This window comes from Lynx rufus, unplaced genomic scaffold, assembly GCF_022079265.1.
Source record: "Lynx rufus isolate CCGP_SWC_20201006 ecotype Redwood Valley unplaced genomic scaffold, mLynRuf1.p SCAF_4, whole genome shotgun sequence".
Classification (NCBI taxonomy): Eukaryota; Metazoa; Chordata; class Mammalia; order Carnivora; family Felidae; genus Lynx; species Lynx rufus.
This window is the reverse complement of record NW_025814856.1, coordinates 139,648,927-139,669,387: the sequence shown is the minus strand read 5'-3', so window position 1 is coordinate 139,669,387 and position 20,461 is coordinate 139,648,927. Positions and strand designations below refer to the sequence as shown.

Below are 20,461 nucleotides of genomic sequence, written 5' to 3'. Positions count from 1 at the left end.
TACAATTTTTGTCGATTAAAAATATACTTCAATATACCTATATACTAGTGTACCTCAACAAAAGAATTTCTTGTAGACACCACATAGTTGGGTCCTATTTCAATCCACTGTGTCAATTTCTGTCTTTATTTGGTATGTTTAAACTACTTACACTTATTATAATTATTGACATGTTAGGACTTAAGCCTGCCATTTTATTATATTTTGTTCTCTCTTTTTTTTTTTTTCCTGTTTTCTTTTACTGGCTTCCTATGAGTTCCATGAACATTTTTTAAAATTTCTTTTTGATATATTTATAGTCTTTTTTGAGTGTATTTCTTTGTAGAGCTTTTTTAGTGGTTGCTCTTGCTATTTACTTATCTGGCTCCTGATAGAAGAAGTTTGCTGACTCAAGGTCTAGACTTAAGAAAGAGGAAGAAAATGTTAACTATGCAGATTAAAAGTATATTATGTCAGTAACTCTTACATTGTGAATAGCACAAAAAAATGAGGGAAGTTGTCTTCTAGTAATTTAAAACTTAATATGTGTTTCAACAAAAACATCACTCACGTCATTGACAGGCAAGTGAAGTTCCAACATATACCTTCATCATTTCAGTTTTTCCTTTGTCTTACTCTTCAAATGAAATGTCATCCAAGGTTTGTGTTCAAACTGCATTCATCCATCACTTGCAACCATAGGTTAGCTACAGATATGAGTTCTATGAAAATCAACACGTTCTGTGAGAATCAGTTGGCCACGTGGGGTTCGTAGTAGAGTATTACAGCTTTTCCTGTGAAATTGTGTGGAACAAATCTTTTATATCAGAAAAGTTCATGATAAACATAGGCCCCTGTGTGCGTGTGTATAGATGTACCACATGTGAGTGTGTGTGTGTGTCTGTGTGTATTCTCACATATGCATACTTGCCCTTCTCCACCAACCGCAAACCAGTTGTGAATCATTGAACAGCACACCACCGGCAGTATCACTATTACCTTGAATTTTTGGAATTAAAGACACCTACAGTTTGAGTGTAATAATTCTGATTAAGCAAACCGAACCGACACAAGCAGTGTTCCACTCATACCTTCCATGTCACAGTATCACAGTGGTCTGTAAGCTGCTCGTGGATGGTGATTACCTTAGCTGTAACAGTACAAGTGAGTGTGGTTCGATGCCGCAATTAAATGCATACAAGATTCCTTCTTCTGAGTGTAGAGAAATCTTACATTGATCATGATTAAGAGGATGTTCACCATTATTCTGGTTTTCAGATTATAAAAGCATCTCACTTCTGTTTCATGTCACATTGATATTGCAAAAAGTAGAAAAGAGATTATTGTTTGATCCATGGAGGATAGTGCAAAATATGTGCGTAATGTCCACATGTTTTAAAGATTTTCTAAAATGCCATTTCATCACACAAAACAGCAGCAAAAAATAGTATTTGGGCCCTGATACATTTTAATATATCTATTTGTGAATTCTTATTTAAGGACATTGCTTTAAAATTATTTAAATTTAGACTGTCTCCTGTGATGTAGTAGAGACCTTTTAATCTCCACTGCAGTTATTAAACAATTGTGTGTGTATATAATATCCCCAACTCTTTTTTGACATGGCTTTATTTCTCTGATCTAGGTGTATTTACAATATCTAATTCTAAATTTGTCTTGACTTTTCCCCTTCAGTTTAATGAGTGGTGTTAAGAATAACGTTGGAAGAGGGATCAATGTTGCCTTGGCAAATGGTAAGAATAATTATTTTAGCTTACAGATGTGATCAGTGGATACTCATGTGGCCCAAAGTAAAATGCACCTTAATATCAAGGGATCAGGTCAGAAAGTACCACACTTGACCCTAAAGCCCTCTTCCCACCCTCATCCACAAAAACCACCTGTAGGGGGAGACTCGGTGTCCAAGTATTATAGCATGCTTTCTTGGAAGCCTCCCACTTGCTGTGCAGTGTGTGGAGAGCTTCCCACGTGAAATTGATGAATGCTGAGGAATGTGGAATCTAACAAAATGAAGATAGATTGACATGATGAGGGTGTGTGAATGACAGAGGGTGATGGACTAATGGGAGGGGTGGGGAGAAGAATGAAGAGTAAAAATTAATTGTAACTTTTCAGTATTATCCACATTCATCATGTAAGTTCATTAGTGAAAGTAAGTTCATTGAATCCTGAGCATCTCAAGTATTCTTGCAAAATCAAATCTGAAAATCTGAACCCGTGAAGTAAGGAACTGCATGCTTGTCTTTTCCTTCTGGTACAATAACCCTGTAAGGCTGTAATGGGGCGATTAGGAACCACAGCCACCTTACCCAGTTCGTAGTATAGGAAAATATTCTTTACTTCTTTCACAAAAGATAAGTTTCTGCATTTCTACTTTCTTCATTTTCTTAGGTAAAAAGCTCTGTACCTGTTTGTCTAATTGATAGCAAAAAAAAAAAAAATACACTTTAAAAGGGAAATAGGTGAAAAAATTTTAAAAGATGACTTTAATGATAGAAAATAGCATCAATTAATCTTTTTGTAAAAGGCTTACATATTTTTTGGTAATTGTTAAATAAGGGAAAGTGGTAACACCTAAGAATGAAAAATATCGACCTGAATTTGAGCGGTCTACATACGGTCTCTCATGAACTTCGGTTGCTGCTCCTTGGCTTAAAGATTAGTGAGAAAGTGCAGAATTTTAATTTATCCAAAAGTTACTCTTTTAGAAATATATTTCAGATGCACACAGTTCAGATTTTAAGTCTTTTTCAAAATAACTCTTTCTTGTAAATGAATTCACACCCATCATTGGATAAGATCATTTGTCCCATACAGTGTAGGAGTATATTTCAATTGCGTAATTTGATACGATTTCCATCTCTTTCAGGAAAAACAGGAGAAGTATTAGACACCAAATATTTTGACATGTGGGGAGGAGGTAAGTATAGATAGGTAACATGTAACTGTTCTGTTGCTATAGCACTGACTGACTTTTTAAGCCTCCTCAATATAACATAGCCCATTACTGAGAAAATAATGGTATTTTTGTGTTCATTCATTTTCTCTTTTCACTAAACATCTATCTGTATTTAAGTCATTAGTCATATTGCGTATATTTTGCTTTCTTATAGAAATTGTGTAATTAGGAGCAATAATACAAAAATTTAGATTTTAAAAATCTGAGTCCTGTATTTTGCAGCACAACTAATTGAAAGCTTTGGATCCTTTAGGTTTCTGACTGAACTTTTTAAAAAGGAAGAAGTAATTTAGAGAAGGGCAGAAGCAATTTAAGCACTTTTACTTAATTTTTTTGCATATTTTTTCGTCGCTAAAATAAATTATAACCAGGATTATTATTAAAGTAGATAAGTACTTGAGAGAAAGAATAGAGTGTTCTTTATAGTTCACTGCACGTAGAGTGATTCACCAGTATCTTCCTAATGTGGAAATTCCTCAAGGAACAGGTGTAAGTCATTTACCAGCATGCAGAAGCGAGGACCTAGCCCCTTGAACAAGAGTGTGCCCCAAAGACATTTCTTCCTCAGATCTGATGGAAGGCCAACACTGATTTATCTTTGGATTCTTTTCTGAGGTGTTGGTTTGGGACATATATCAGCATGAGGCTGTCCCCAGCACCTCCTCATTTCCATTCCCTGTATAGATTCCCTAGAAGCCAATAGCTGTTAGGCTTGAAGTTTATGTTAGGTTTTCAAACCATTCAGCTTTTCTAGTATTTCTTCAGCTTGTAATGAGATGCAATGTTTTATTTAGGACTTTTCACGGCTGTCAAAATGGTATAAACTTAAAATGCTACCATCAATTTTATAGTCTCACGGCATAATTGGCCCCACCAAAACTTATTACAGGGAAACACCCTTCCAAAACCTTTGTTGAAATCAGCCACGTGACTAGAAGCTCTGCTCTTTCATCAACTGTAGATGGTAGATTAATTACTGCCGAATGCCGAAAAGACTCTTCAAGTGAAGAAATAGGTGCAGTTTACTTCCATCTTTGCATTTAAAAGGAAATGGTTTGTTAGCTGCTCTGTACATTTTCTCAGAATTGAAAATGCTATTATTACAAAAAAGAATGCAGTTAGAGGACGTCTTTGGAATCTGCTATGGGAAGAAACTGAGTAAATTTGAAGTGTTCCAGTTCTGAAATAGTGTTAGATTTGGGGACTGCACAGAGACCTGATATTGGAGCATTCAAGATATAAAACGATTGGTAGTACCTGATCTACCTCTGACCACTTTGTAGTCACTGAAGTGGTTTATTTTTAAGTTTTTGTGAATCTTGGTGCACTAGACGAAGCAGGTAATGACTGATATTTGCCATAATTAGATATAGCCTTCATTCCTCTCCCAAGATATGCCCAGAGGATCATAATCAGTGTGTGTGTGTGTGTGTATGTGTGTGTGCGTGTGTGCGTGTGTGTGTATTTAATTTTTAGAGAAATTGCAGAGCCTTTTATGAATTAGATAAAAGCTCTGTGTCCTTTTAGATAAGTACCCAAACCATTTTACATATACCCAGGGAATCCCTGAGGCTTTCTTCTGCCCCCACCCCAAGTTTCTTTCTTTAAATTATAAGTCATGCTTTAATATGACTTTGCCATGTGTTTTTTTTTTCATTTAGCCCCTGGTGGAATGTCAGTACAAAAGACACATAGGATGAATCAGGATTGGGAAATTCTAAGTTGATGGTGGGATCCTATTAAGGGACAAACTTCATTTTTAACCTATTCATAAGATTTATTTCCCTTTTGGTTACTCTACTTTTGAAATTATTGATTTACAAATACTTCATGTTTTAGTTTATTAACTTTTAGGAGATTGTCATGATGGCTACTTAGTCACTAAAAAATCCCCCAAAACCATCAATCCTTTCTTTTTCTCCAGATGTGGCCCCATTTATTGAGTTTCTGAAGTCCATACAAGATGGAACAATAGTCTTAATGGGAACATATGATGATGGAGCAACCAAGTATGTAAACTTAAAATTTTATACAATTTTTGGAGCTATAATTAATTATAAAAGCAATACATTTTCAATGAAAAGAAAATACATAAAGCAGAGCAAAGTACTCAAATTCCAGATAAACACTATTAACATTTTTTTATTTGCTTCCTTCTGTCTTTCTCTGTATTTATCATGCATATATGGTCATAAAGTTAGAACCACATAGTACCTAAAGTTTGTTATACCCTTTTATGTTCTAATTTTAGCAACCTTAAATAGTTTTCTCTAATATTAAGATTCTTCAGTAGCATTTCCCATGGCCCACCAAGAGTTGATCACACGGCCCCACCTTTATTTGAAAGTTTCCTATTATTGCCAAAATTTTTGTATCATAAATAACATTTCGATAAACATCCTTTTAAGTAATCATGTCCTTAGGGTAAGTTCCTAGAAGTGGCATTAACTGTGAAGGAATAAATGTGATATGTTTTTCATAATGTTTAATGCATGGTAAACTTTTATATAAAACTTTTTTCTTAAAATTGTACATGTTGTAAAACTTTGAAAATACAGAAAAGCACAAAGAAAACAAGTTATAGTTTGTCTACTCAGTGGTAACTATTGATAAGTTAGTTTCCATCTCCAGTTTCCTTAATACACGTATTTTCTTCATCTTAATCATTTGGAATGCTAGCATTTACAGCATACCTTTTAATTTCTTTATGTGGTGAATATTTTCCCATAACATTAAATAGTTTTCATAACAAAATTGTTCATGTCTGCCTAGTATAGCCCTTAAACATGTGTCATGATTTAAAAATTATTTAATCAAATACCTGCTGCTGGATCCTCAGGCTATTTCAAGTGTTCATACTTAGAAAAATGTACTATCTTAAACATTTTTAAACAATCATCTCTTTCTTTAAGACAGATTTTTTTTGAGGAAAGGTATTGAATCAAAGGATGTTTATGTTTTTTAAAAATGATTTTTTTTGGGGGCGCCTGGGTGGCGCAGTCGGTTAAGCGCCCGACTTCAGCCAGGTCACAATCTCGCGGTCCGTGAGTTCGAGCCCCGCGTCGGGCTCTGGGCTGATGGCTCAGAGCCTGGAGCCTGTTTCCGATTCTGTGTCTCCCTCTCTCTCTGCCCCTCTCCCGTTCATGCTCTGTCTCTCTCTGTCCCAAAAATAAATAAACATTGAAAAAAAAATTTAAAAAAAAATGATTTTTTTTAAGTTTGTACCAATTTTACATGGCTCTCATAAGTTTCAGGACACTTACTATTAATTTTTTAAAAGTTACCAATTCTAAAAGTTTTGGAAAGGGATTTTGTTAATGTGCCTTTCTTTGGTTATTGTTGAGACTGCATTTTTTTTCACAAGTGTTTTTGGCTCTTTCTCTTGTAAACTGTCTTTTGACCATTTAGGTTGACTTATATTGATTTGTAAGGATCTTTATATGTTAAGGATATTAACTATTTCTCATGTTAAAATATATTACTTTGTGGGTTTTTTTGTTAATTTATGGTGCTTTTTGACTTTCAAGGTTTAGACTAATTCCTATTTAGTCAAGTGTATGGATTTTTCATTTTAGTTTCTTCTACTTTTGTACTTGAAGTATTTTCCTATATCCAAATGAAATATTTAGTACGTTTTCTTCTTCCAGCAACTTCACTGTTTTCATGTATTTTATTTATTACACTATTTCATGTATTTTATTTATTGAACATTTACTAAAAATGTTTATTTTGAGAGCGAGCACACGCACGTGCATGAGTGAGGGAGGATGAGAGAGAGAGAATGAGAGAGAATCCCAAGCAGGCTCTGTGCTGTCAGCTCAGAGCCTGACATGGGGCTCAGTCCCATGACCTGAGCAGAGATCAAGAGTCAGACGCTTAACTGACTGAGCCACCCAGGCTCCCCTGTTTTCATGTAATTTAAAAAATAAATCTGTTATTTCTCAGTGTCTTAGAATGCCTATTTTCATGTAGATTTGACTTTGTTTTTTATAATTTTTGTTCTGTTCATCTATTTCTTCCTTCCCCAGTAAGACACTATTTCAATTTTTTAATAACTATTTTATAAAAATAACTGTACTTAATACCTTTCTGGGGTGGTTAAGAAGTCTTTAATAATAGTGTTTCTCAAATCCCTTCTATGATATTTTATCCAGATGAAAAGTGTGGTACTTTTATCAGGAATAAAAAGCACCCCTTACAGATTTTAATTGAAAAGGCTATAAAATTAAGTTCACAAAGGAATATGGCATGTCTGTTTATTGATTTTTTTTGTACCTGCATTTAATGTATAATTACATTGTTGCAGATTTGCACTAAGAAAACAGTGCTACTTTGTGAATGTTTTAAAGTGGAAGTATTTTCTTTGACTACATTTTATCTGGTTCAGCTAAGGATGTGTTAAATCCATAGATGGAAGGTTAAATAAAACTGACTATGCATCCATTGCCATTTAGCTAGATAGAACTAAATGGAAAGTAATTAGGCATTCTTTATGAAAAAACAAGTAACTTGCTATTTGCTTTTGCTGATAGATTAAGATAGTTTACATGTATAATTTGAGGTTTAAAAATTTTTAAAAACCTTGCTTTCCTGAGTAGATACACATGACCTCTCTTTTTCATCATGTTATTTCATAATTATAGCTGTCAGCTTCAGACCTGTTTCCCTTCTTCTGATAAATTGTGGCGATACCTAAGAACTAAGACAGGATGATATTTCTTCTTTAACTGACGTTTATTGGTGCCCATCATATATAACAAGAGCAGAATCAGAAGACATTCAGCCTGTAAGGCAAAAGTAGAAATCTACATTTTGATGTCTTGGAGTGCCTGGAGGCTCAGCTGGTTAAGCCTCCAACTTTGGCTCATGATCTCACGGCTTGTGAGTTTGAGCCTGACATCTGGCTCTCTGCTGTCAGCATAGAGCCTGCTTCAGATCCTCTGTCCCCCCCCCCTTCAGATCCTCTGTCCCCCTCCCCTGTGCGCTCTCTCAAAAATAAATTTAAAAAAATAAATAAATTGTGATGTCTTTATACTTAGCCAATATATGGTTCAACCTCTGTATATTTAAATGATTTCAATTGTCTGCATTTTCAGTTTGGGTACATGAATTTGTATTTTGAATATTTCCTTTTTCCAAACACCAGTGAAATAAATTGTAAGCATTGTGTCCTTTATACAAAAATGGACACGCAGTCTTTATAAATGGCCATCTGCATCTATTAAATGTAACGGAATTGAAGCATACACCTTGGCAGGTATCTGTGGAACATTTGAAGTGTGATTCATCAGCTGTGGTATACCCAGTCTTCTATGGGATTAGAAGCTGTCTGTGCTTCAACTGATGTGTTAAGGGCTTTTCTTTCCATAAGGCTTCTGGATTTTACTTCATAGGAATGGTTTGTTTTCCTGCTTATACCCAATACCCAAAAGAGTTTAGAATTTGAAATGGATGTGCCTACTGTCTCCAAGACTGGGAGTTGGTATGGGTTCTCCATAGTTGTCCCTGCCTGATCCCATTTTCTGCTATCAGCAGTGAGCTCCTTGGCTGTACAGTGAACTTGTGAGAGTGTTTGCGATTGGTCTCCATCACAGCACTTCCCAGAGTGTGTTCTAGTGGGATCCCAGCCCTTTAAACCTGTAATGGTCAAATAAGTTTGGGGGATGGCACCTTGCATTTTGCCTCTTTCAGGGATTTACAATGCAAGGCCCTGAAGTTTGCCCCCAAGGAAACCTCTTTACCTTTGTTTATCCCAGTGTTTCTTGATTGTAACAAGGAAGCCCATTTTAAAAACAAAACAAAACAAAAAACAAAAAAACCCCACTATATTTCAGAAAAGGTACATTTTGGAGAGTGCAGATCTCTAATGATGCCTACTTCCTCCCCCTCCCCGACCTACCCTTCTAAAATAAATTATTTGTTTATGTAATGAAGAACTTTAATAGTTTGAGCAAGCTAAATTTTGCTATCATAGCCCTCCTTTTGGAGACAACACTCTATGACATGTTAGCTTCCTGGCTAAGTGAAAGGTTTAAATGTGGGTGACCTGAAGTAAGTGATCCTAAGTCATTTGACAAAGCATCCAAGCCATGGTTGGGGGTGGGGGGTGGGGGGAATTCCGCTGAACTGCTTACCTCTGAAGGGCACCAGTATCTCATCATTGCTCTATCTGAAACAAAACAGAGCAAAAAATTATTCTTAAGTAAACATTACGTTCTCAGGGTTGCTCTCCTTCTAAATACCACCTGGTAGTCTTAGCTTGGGTAAATGGAGCAATAAATATGTTCCCCAAATCATTTGATACTTCATGTTTGAAACTAATTAGCATTTCTCTTTCATTTTTCCATTTTCCTGCACCATACACAGGACCCTTGTCACCTTTCATCATGTTAAGTTTCTGGGTTGGTTTACCCTCTGGGCTGCATTTTTTTGGGCATCAGTTCTCTGGTTGATTATCAGCTCTCTTAAAATGAGTGCCCCAGATCAAACACAGGGCTCCAGATGTGGTCTGGCCAGTGCAGGGGAGATGCTAGCTTTTACCGTTCTGGAGATTACATTTCTTTGAATATTCATGCAGACTAGTATTGTATTAGTTTCCTTTAAATGGTTATATCACATTTTTGACTCCTGAATTTTTGGTTAAGTTAAATTCTTAGATCATTTCATTTGATCTCAGACCTTTTTTTTTTTTTTTAAACCACTGCCAAGTCAGGTCTTTCTCCCCATTCAGTACTTGCTTTTGTTTAATCTAAATGAAGGGCTTCATTTACCCTTGTTATCCTTGTTACATTCAATTTTGCTGATTTTAGCTCATTAGGTCATGATTCTGACATTTGTCCTATGAGATTTCCATGATCCAGGCTTTGTAGTCTCTCCAGAGTTGTTCTTGTGTCTAAATCGAAGTCATTGATGAAACTGTTCGCCAAGGGCAGTGTGCCACCCTACTAGGGGCCTCCTCCAAGGGATTCATCTACTGATCATCTACAGAAACTGTTTTTTAAACAGCTGCCAGTGCACCCTAATAGACATATCATCCAGCTGCTGCTTCATTATTTTATTCACAGAGGCTATTTTCTAAGACTCTCAGATGCTCACTTGAAACTCATGAACTATGCTAATTGCAGTAGCCTAATCTACCACCCGAAAACCTCTTTACATGGTGAAATGACTGAGATGACATTAACTTGGCTTGATGTATTTCTCCCTCCTCCTCACTACCCCATCTTTCCTCTTCCTCCTTTTTTTTTTTTTTTTTAATGTTCACAGGATCTCCTTGCTGTAATCCATTCTAGAATTTGCTAAGAATTGGAAGTAGTTCTATTGAACCATTGTTTCTAAAAATTTCCTTGCCTTTTTTGAAGACTGGAGTAACTTTTAACAATCTGCACCTTCATTTTCCATAATGCTTCTAAAATAATGGACATTGCCTTGAAGATGATATTAATAAGTTCCTCGGAATTTAACTGTGTGATGTGTGTAGGCCTGGAGGCTTCCATTTACTTTAAAGCACTTATATAGACATTCCTGAACCACTCTTCCCTTTTTATGTTGATCAGAGTGTTTGCCTCCCTGGAAAGGACAGGCATGCTTTGATTTCGATATTATACTGTTCTTGTGAAACAGTGGGTCACTTCGTTGTTTGTGCTTAGTAGCAGAAGTTCTTTCTGTGGCCTTTTATAGTTTTAGGAGTCTCATCTTATTCTGAGCACTACAGGTCTTCCTGGTAGTAGTATTCAAAGTTTTGCCATCAGTAATATGATTTGCCCTACATTTTTGGATGCTTTTCTGAGTTTGAGCCCATCAGAGAACACTCCTATAGCAGCACTAATTTGGAACCTATCCTTCTCTTTTCTGGGATTGCTAGCAATCATACAGTGAAAATTATTGGGAGTTTTGGTTTGTTTTTGAAGAGCCCTCTTCTCTCATAAGAGCTTTTAATCTGAACTTTGTATGATGTGCTCTCTTCAAAGTCCAGGCTCCGGGGTCACCTGTACCTGGCGTTGCTTATTCTTCAGTTTCCGGAGATAGTATGGTGATTTTCTTCCAGAGTTCTTGACACCTACACTTTTACTTCCCAAGTGCTTCTTCCCTGTTGGTCCACATTGAGCCCAGGACATTAATTCTCCATGTTGCTTTCTGTGCTTTTCAAGACAGGGTGCATCGGCCTGTTGTGATGGTGTGACCGTGGGGCTCTCAGCGGCTCCTTTTTCCCCAGGAAAGATGGAGGCAGATCTCGGAGTCGCCCCCTCTCCAGTACCCACTTCCTCTATTGTACTCCAGATTGCCCCTGTGTAGCTGTAGAATCTCTTCTAGGAAAACTTGATCCCTGTCTCTGCTTTCTTGTTTGTCACAGGATAATTTTTAATTAATTTTAAAGAAAATGTAGTCCATTGAAATTTTTCACATCTCTGCTAGTTAAGACCATTGGTATATGTAACACACTCATGGGGGTCCTATATAGAATAAAAGCTTATATTTTTAAATTTATGCTATGTATATATTAGTTACACTGGCTTTTAAAGAAATGGGAGGGGCTCCTGGGTGGCTCAGTCAGTTAAGCATCTGACTTCAGCTCAGGTCATGATCTCCCAGTTCGTGGGTTCAAGCCCCACATCAGGCTCTGTGGTGACAGCTCAGAGCCTAGAGCCTGCTTGGATTCTGTGTCTCCCTCTCTCTCTCCCCTCCCCTGTCCTGCTCTGTCTCTCTGAAAAATAAAACAGCATTGAAAAATAAAATAAAGAAATGGGATATTTTGATACCTAATGTGTATTGAATCAAGTGCTGAGAATATTGGTTACGTTGCATGATTTTAAACTTCTTTTTGAAACATGAAATCATCTTTTACTAAAATAAAAGATGTCAGAAAGGAATAATGAAATCCTCCAAGTTCTATGTAGGCAAAGCAGACAATTTTAGAAATCACTGAGAAACTTACCTTGTTCTAAAACTATAGTGGATACTCATAGGGGTAAGGGGTGGGGGCGCCTGGACCACCCCAGGTTTGAGGGTTTGCTAGGACTAGCATGTGGTCCTGCTCGCCTCATGACTGCTATTTGTTGCAGCAAAAGCACAATCAGCAAAAAGGGGAAATACGCACTGAGCAAAGTCTGGTGGGAACCAGGCTCACGTTCCAAGAGTCCTCTCCCAGTGGAGCCACACAGGACAGGCTTCATTCCTCCAGCACCAAACAGTGACAACACTGTGAAATGCTGTCTTGTAGGAAAGCTTACTGGGGACTCAGCGTCCAGGGATTTTACTGGCTACTGGCCACATAGGCACCCTCTGCCTGACACATCCCCAGATTCCAGACTCCCAGACGTAAAGTAGGTGTTCAGCATAGACAGCCTTGCTTCTGCAGTACAGGCACAGTGACCCATCCCGAGCAGTTCTGGGAATGGGGGAGCCCTCCCCAAATCCAAGTGTCCAGCTGCCAGCCGGGGACCAACCCGCTGTTAGGCCTTTCTAAAGATAGCCCTCGTAGGCCGGCTTTGTTGCCTTCTTCTGCACAGGACCGCAGGGTGTTCTCATGGGAAAGGAAGTAAAGAGATGAAGGGAGGGAGTCAAAACAAAGCCATTTTCAAGTTGCTTCTGGATCTCTGGCTAAATTGGCCTAGTTTACTCATGTACATCGAGATGAATGGTTCTGAAATTCAGAAGTAAGGAAGTAAAAATGATTGCCCTTCAATATATTTCTTAATTGATATAAAATTCATAGATGAAGAAGATTTTATTCATACTTTTTACAGGGAGACAGGCCTGCAGTCGGAGAAAACACCGACTTTGCAAGCAGTTTTTACTTTACGTATAAAACAGTCTCTTGGCATCTGTGAACTTCACCTTCAGCTATTTAGGAGCAACCCCAAAGCCCATGAGGTGCCAATTGGTAATTACTCTGAGATGTAAATGTGAATCAGACCCCAGAGCCTCAGGGCCCCTGGGTGACTCAAGTCAGTTAAGCTTCCAACTCAGCACGGATCAAGATCTCCCAGTTTGTGAGTTCAAGCCCCGCGTCACGCTCTATGATGACAGCTCAGAGTCTGGAGCCTGTTTCGGATTCTCTCTCTCTGCCCTCCCCACTTGCATCCTGTCTCTCTCTCTCTCTCTCTCTCTCTCACTCTCAAAAGTAAATAAACATTAAAAAAATTTTTTTAAAAATGTATTGCTGGGGCACCTGGGTGGCTCAGTTTGTTAAGCATCTGACTTCAGCTCAGGTCATGATCTCCCAGTTTGTGAGTTCAAGCCCTGCATAGGGCTCTGTGCTGACAGCTCAGAGCCTTGATTCAGTTTCAGATTCTCTCTCTCTCTCTCTCTGTCTCTCTCTCTCTCTCTCTGCCCCCTCCCACTATGCACTCACTCTCTCCCTCCCCCCCCCCAAAAAATAAATAAAACCACCAAAACCTCTATAGGCAGTCATCACTAGGCTGCCTAGTGAACCTGCTGCCCAACCTCTGCATTTTAATACTATTTATTCTTATTGCAGCAAGATTCACCTGCTAGTGCTGGTAATGCAAGTAAAATGTTCTAGGAAGGTAGCCAGAAAACAGAATGTTTGGATAAACTAAAAAGTGGAATTTGACAGTCCTCCAGATCCACGACATCCTGACACCATTTGGAAACAAGAAAACAGGGTTCAGGCAATGCACTCAGGGAGTGTCCCTCTAATACAGGTTGCTCATTAAGCGAGCAAACAAATGAAAAGTGATGGCTAATTCACGTAAGGATGGGCGCAGGAAAACACGGCTGCAGACTTCGGGAAGAAAGCCAGAAGCATGTACACCTGATTCTCTGAAAGTCTCAAAATCTTCAGAGAGGCCAAGACTTCAGGGTTTCTTTTGCATAGGCATTTCATTTATTTTTATTTTACCAGGTTGTAAGTGCCTCGCTTTATATAGATTTTTGAGTCTAAATATTCCAGGGTTATAGCTGATTTTTTCAGTGATTCTACTGAACTTCCTCCAGGAGAACAGCAGTACCCAGGCTGTAGTTAAACAGCTCCACTAATGGGTGTTTCCCCCCAAACACAAAAACACCCCTATGTCTATTGTGGCATTATTTACAATAACCAAGATATGGAAGCAGCCCGGTGGCCATCAATAGATGAATGGATAAAGAAGATGTGGTATATATGTATGTATACACATGCACACACATGGACAATGGAATACTACTCAGCCACAAAAAAATAATAAAATCTTGTCATTTGTAGCAACATGAACGGAGCTACAGAGTATAATGCCAGGAGAAATAAGTCACAAATACTGTATGATTTCACTCATGTGGACTTTAAGAAACAAGCAAAGGAAAAAGAGAGACAAACCAAGAAACAGACTCTTAGCTACAGAGAACAAACTGATGGTTGCCTGAGGGGAGGTGGGCGGGGGGATGGGTGAAATAGATGATGGGGAGTAAGGAGGGTACTTGTCCTGATGAGCACTGGATAATTTATGGAAGTGTTGAATCACTATATTGTACGCCTGAAACGAATCTAACACTGTATGTTAACTACACTGGAATTAAAAATTAAAAGAAAAAACAACCCAGCTCCACTGCCCATGGATGTGGTTTGCATAAACTGGAAGTATAATATATATGCACTTCTTTCTTGTTTTATGCAGTTTTTTTAAAACAAGTTATTTTATTCATTGTCATGACAGTTACATGAGAACTCTGGTACCTAGTGTTTCTTTCATTAGTACCTTAAAAGAGTTGACTGATAATGGCATGAGATGTTTCAAAGAACACTGTCAGGTAAATAAGTACCTTCCTCACTGCCCCTTATGCTGTTTGCAAATAGAAACCTTACCTTGCCTCAGACGTTAGCAGAACAGACATCTGTAAGTGACCTGTAAGTACCATCTCTTGGAAGATCTATAGGACCTACTGCCGAATACCTGCACAGGTGGCCCTTGCCCTGAGCGATCTTTTGTTCTCTCTCTCTCTCTCTCTCTCTCTCTCTCTCTCTCTTTAAACTCTACAGCTAGCTAGCATGTATCTACTGAATTTCTTCCTTTTTGTGACACAGAGAGGAGACCGAGAATACTCAGCATTAGGATGATAACCCGCACAACATTTCTTAACACTATCTTTCAGTTAGCTGTTTCCCTACCAGTTAACTTTTGCCACTGCCCTTCATCGTCGTTGGCCGCACTTCACCGCTATGTGGTTGATACTCATTTTTACTAAGTAACCACTCAGCAGTTCTTACTGAAGTACAAATTATATACTTATTCTCAAGATTCATTTTCTTTGAAATAAAACAGTATTTGAAACACCTTGATACCTGTCAGCATTTACCTTTTTTCAAATGTAATTGACAGAGGGATTAGTGGAAATTCAAAGTGATTTTTAATTTTGCAAAGATACTGTTTGCTTAAGACCTTGTATTAACCTAGGTAGGCATGTGCTCACTGCAGTATCCCTTATTTATTTGGTGGATATAGATGAAAGTGAATTATTGTAAAGAAGACATCTAAAAGGTATTTCTTAGTAGAATAAACTTAAAATTGCTAGATTTCATGTCTTTTGTCACTAAAGAATTCAAATAGTAGGAATGTTGCTCTGAAAAGAAATTTTTTAAGTTTATTTCTGTATTTGAGAGAGGCAGAGACAGCACAAGCGGGGAAGGGGTAGAGAGAGAGAGGGAGAGAGAACCCCAAGCAGTCTCTGTGCTGCCAGCACAGAGCCCGACATAGGGATCAAACTCACGAAACTGTGAGATCATGACCTGAGCCAAAACCAAGAGTTGGATGCTTAATTGACTGGGCCACCCAGGTGCCCCTGAAAAAAATTCTTTATTCTTTTTTTATATTCTCATTTAAGCTGATACTTTCTCATTTCATCTCATGTTATATGTTAATATCCTTGTGAATCAGTATACTTAGATAATATTAGTGCTCTTTGTTAATTGTATTATTCTTTTTCCTCCTCTTTAAGACTCAATGATGAGGCACGGCGGCTCATTGCTGAATTGGGGAGTACCTCTATTACTAATCTTGGTTTTAGAGACAACTGGGTCTTCTGTGGTGGGAAAGGCATCAAGACAAAAAGCCCCTTTGAACAGGTTAGTGTCTTAGACTTTCAAAATTAATGGACAAAAGTAAACTGTGAAACTATACAGCGCATATTCCTATCCCAATTATTTGAAACTTAGACAAAGCAGCCATTAAATATGTTCATATTATTTTTCATAAGCTCTTGGTAATCAGTTATTTGAAATAACTATGGCACTGTTTTAAAACCAAAATTTAAAAATAGTCCTATTCTGCATGGAAAATTTTTTCCTATATGACAGTGCATTGGCATATCAGTGCTTTTATCAGGACCATTGGGAAGCATCGATTACTAAGGATTTTAATCGAGCTTTTGATATTATAATCAGTTAAGTTTAGAAATACCTTAGAACTTAGAAGAACGTAAACTTCACTTTTTGACTAACAGATGATCCTTTAGAAAACTTGTGCGACGTTTTGTTCTTTTGGCTATTTGAAGGACTGCTAGGCCCCAAGGGTGGCTCATTGACTGTCTGGAACAGTAATTGGTGTGCACGCATCACTGACATGAGTGTTACTGAAATGAGTGCACTGGAGTATGTTCCTGTAGAGCAGCGGTTCATAACGGTCTTTAACCCTGTATCCTACTATTGTATTCCAACAGCACATCAAGAACAATAAGGACACAAACAAGTACGAAGGATGGCCCGAAGTTGTCGAGATGGAAGGATGCATCCCCCAGAAGCAAGACTGATGTAGAGGAAGTTGAAGGAGACGCACTTTCATTATTAATGGCAGAGCTGTGACAGAGGAGCTATGTGTAAATACTTTAAGAGCATGCAGCCATCTCGGTGTGTGCATGAGCATTATCCCTTTTGATATCAGGATTATTTATTGCTAACGTAAATAGATGCCTTTGTAAATAGTCATCATAATGAGCAAATCACTGAACCATTTCTAAGCACATTTCCATTATAATAGTACAGTGGTTAGACTGCTACAGTAATGACATCCTTTAATTCTAAAAGCATACCCGATGGATAACTGAACCGATTGTGAAAAATATATTGATATGTATACTGGTTGCTGTGAAAACCTATCATGGGATAATTTGGATTTTAGGGAGGAGACTTTGTTTTCTTTTATACACATATATACATACACGTATATATGTATGTATATATGTATGTATATATATTGCTTTTTAATGATAGTATCTTTTAAATTAAAAAGATATTTGGCTAGTTGTGTGTGTAATGTTACTTTACAGTCTGACTCTCTGCTCTTTTTCCTTAGTCTTTCTCTTCTCTTCCCAAAAAACCTAGAAATAAATGAAAACCTGTATCAGATATGTGAAAAGCACAACAGAATTCTTTTTTTTTAATGTACACAGTAAAAAAGTAAATATGTAAATGTAGATGGTATTCAGGACTGTAGTTTGCTGGATTTCGTGTTAGTGGTGTGAATAACGACTTCGCAGAAGCTGCTTAGAGTGAGGCTGGGGGTGGCAGCCCCACGGAACTTGGGAAGCTGGCCGCGTCCCTTCCCTGTCCCAACCAGGTAGTGCAGGACAGCCATGGCAGTATATTTAGAGCAACACTGGCATAGATTTCCCTCTTGAACTGTTGTCAGCATTGACCATGCGGTTTAGAAAAAGGCATACTTTAATATCATAGTTATTTTGATGGTCAACCAAGAAATAATTCTGTATTCACTTCATCTAACTTCATAATAGCAGTTTTGCCTGAAGATATAAGGACTTAGAAAAGTCGTAATTACTGAGTGGAGTGATACCATTTCAAAAATAATTTTATTGGACCTCAGATGACTTCATACCCAATTCTACATAAAATTTTGTTAACTTGAGATGTTAACTAAATGATTCAATGTGTGTGTGTGTGTGTGTGTGTGTGTGTGTGTGTGTGTGTGTGTATACACACACACACACACACACACATACACTTTAAGGGCGTTAAATACCTATTGTGCATGAAATATCTTAAACTGGAACATAAATTAATGATCAAACTGCTATTCACAATAAAAGGCAACACTTAAATTTTGAATATAATTTTAGATGACTTGTATAAAAAAACTAAAGGCAGTATTTTTATTTTGCTGTAAGCCAACTTGGAGACTATTAGCTATTTCTTAAATATTAATGAGCTTTGGGGTACTGGTTCTTCTCAAAATGAATGTAATTCAAGAATAAATGCACCTTATACGTTTATAGAATTTTTGTAAACTTTTCAGACTTCTGGTGCTCATATGCAAAATCACATTCAGCATGTATATTTTGACATTTAAAATACTTCCCTAGATTATGTCAATTAAAAGAATAGCTCTTTTCCAGTTCCAGGGATGGTGAATTGATGTTGCATTTTTTGCATTGTTGGGTTTTGTTGTATTATCTGGCCAAATAACATACCTACAAAACTTCACATTAGTGTTTGTCAAGCATTCATTGTACTGCTCAACATGGAACGTTTAAGACATTCCTATGCTTAAACACACTGATATCCTCAGGATATACATATAGAATTTAAGTACCCAGATGGCAAGACGTCCCTTTCAAGGTGAAAAGTATAAGACGGTAGCTTTGTGAAGCTGTACAGAATGTCATAAGGAGGGATAAAGATTGGTTCTGTGGCAGTTTCGGTGCAGTTTGCTTTTGTTTCAGTTCATGTATAGATGGTGCCAACTTTAGAAGCAATAATTTTCCCACGTTTCATTTTCAGATCTCTTGTAAAAGTCTGCATTGTAAATGTAACAATGTTCATTTGATGTTGAGAATTTTCTTTATTAAAATCAGAAATTTGGCATTGACATTTTGGTGTATTAAATGGTGTATAAGGACTTTGGGATGCATACTTTTTATTTGAAATCACAAATTTTTGTTTTCCAGAACAAGTGTGTTATAGTATGCCTATTAAAGTTAAGCTAAGACTGTAGGAAAATAAGTGATATTTGGGAAATTAAAGAAAAATTGAGCCAGAGTCTTTATATTCCTGACTTTAAATTGATTAAAGTTCGTCAGTGTTCTGTCTACATTTTGTATTTGTTTCAAAATGAATCAGCTAATATTTTATTATGCCAGATGAAACTCAAAGCGTTTAGCCTGTATTGCACTTCATACTTTAACAGTTTTTACAATTCTAATTTGAACCCCTCCCCAAAAGATGATAGTTCAGTTGACATACCCCATTTTTAACTGAAGGAATGAGAAATGTGCTGTGCTCAGTTAGAGTATGAAGAGTAGAAATGCATGTAGAATACTTTTTAAAATGAATAGACAAGGAACAATTGCTCATGTTGATCAGGGAACAGATTTCCTGCTTTACCCTCCTCAGCGAGGCCTCGGACAGCAGTCAGTACATGTAAGTTAAGGGCTGCAGAGTAACGTACCAGATTTTACCTTCACTTTTTTTTTAAAAAGAAATGTTTATTTAAAAAAAATTTTTTTAATATTTATTTATTTTGAGGCAGAGAGAGAGTCCAAGCAGGGGAGGGGCAGAGGGAGAGGGAGACACAGGATCAGAAGCAGGCTCCAGGCTCCGAGCTGTCAGCACAGAACCCGATGCGAGGCTCGAACCCATGGACTGCGAGATCATGACCTGAGCCGAAGTCGGATGCTTAACTGACTGAGCCACCCAGGCGCCCCTGTTTTATTTTTGAGAGAGAGAGAGAGAGAGAGAGAGAGAGAGAGAGAGAGTGTTTGCGAAGCAGAGGAGGAGTAGGGAGAGGCAGAGAGAGAATCCCAAGCAGGCTCCAGGCTGACAGCCGTGAACCTGACACAGGGCTCAAACTCACACACTGTGAGATTATGACCTGAGCCAAAGTCGGATACTCAACTGACTGAGCCACCCAGGTGCCCCAGATTTTACCTTTTCTAAAGCACCCCTTAGAATTTTGCTGCGTCTTCCCAGCTTGATCTTTCTGTCGCATACTTGGTTTTTGGTTGTCACGTGATGATAGCTAGTTAATCCCAATTCCCCTCAAAGCTCCCTTAATCTCACTACTGTCCTACCTCTGGTCTCTCCTCTCCCGCACCCCCGTTCTTGAGGTTCCTGTCAAATCAAGGCCAGCTAGAGCGAAAAGCAGGCCTGCCTGGCTTGGGAGTGGCAGTCTTGTTAGGCAGCTTGAAGGAGCGTGGGGAACGCCTTCCAGGAACCTAGGAGACTTCTTCCACCAGAACCTTCCTGCAGCCAGTGAGGGTGCAGACAAACCTGAGGGCAGCTATATTAAGGAAATGCTTTCAACACTAGGATGTCGCTTCTAGAAAGGAAAAGGGACTGGCTGATCCTTCAATTAGAGTCGGAAGAAAGGCTTCTGGGCTTTGTTGCCTAGGCAGTTTATAAGCAAACTTACTACAAAGACCGTCTTCCCAGTAGAGCTAGTTCACTGGCGCAACTCACTGCCATCACTAACCTCACTGTTTAGGGGCGCCTGGCTAACTCATTCGATAGAGCATGCAGCTCTTGATCTTGGGGTCTGTGAGCTGGAGCCTCAACGT

General features: G+C 38.0%; 1 protein-coding gene across 2 annotated transcripts in view; it reads left to right on the top strand.

Moving 5' to 3' along the window:
- Positions 1-18,768, top strand: part of FAM3C (FAM3 metabolism regulating signaling molecule C) — a 57,036-nt gene extending 38,268 nt beyond the window's left edge. For both annotated transcript variants that reach the window (XM_047096254.1, XM_047096255.1), the window contains exons 6-10: positions 1,675-1,733; positions 2,870-2,920; positions 4,884-4,968; positions 15,893-16,019; positions 16,613-18,768. In XM_047096254.1, coding sequence (XP_046952210.1) covers positions 1,675-1,733; positions 2,870-2,920; positions 4,884-4,968; positions 15,893-16,019; positions 16,613-16,702 — 412 coding nt within the window. In that variant the 3' untranslated portion in view covers positions 16,703-18,768. The remainder of the gene's footprint in view (positions 1-1,674; positions 1,734-2,869; positions 2,921-4,883; positions 4,969-15,892; positions 16,020-16,612) is intronic.
- The last annotated feature ends 1,693 nt before the right edge of the window (positions 18,769-20,461 follow it).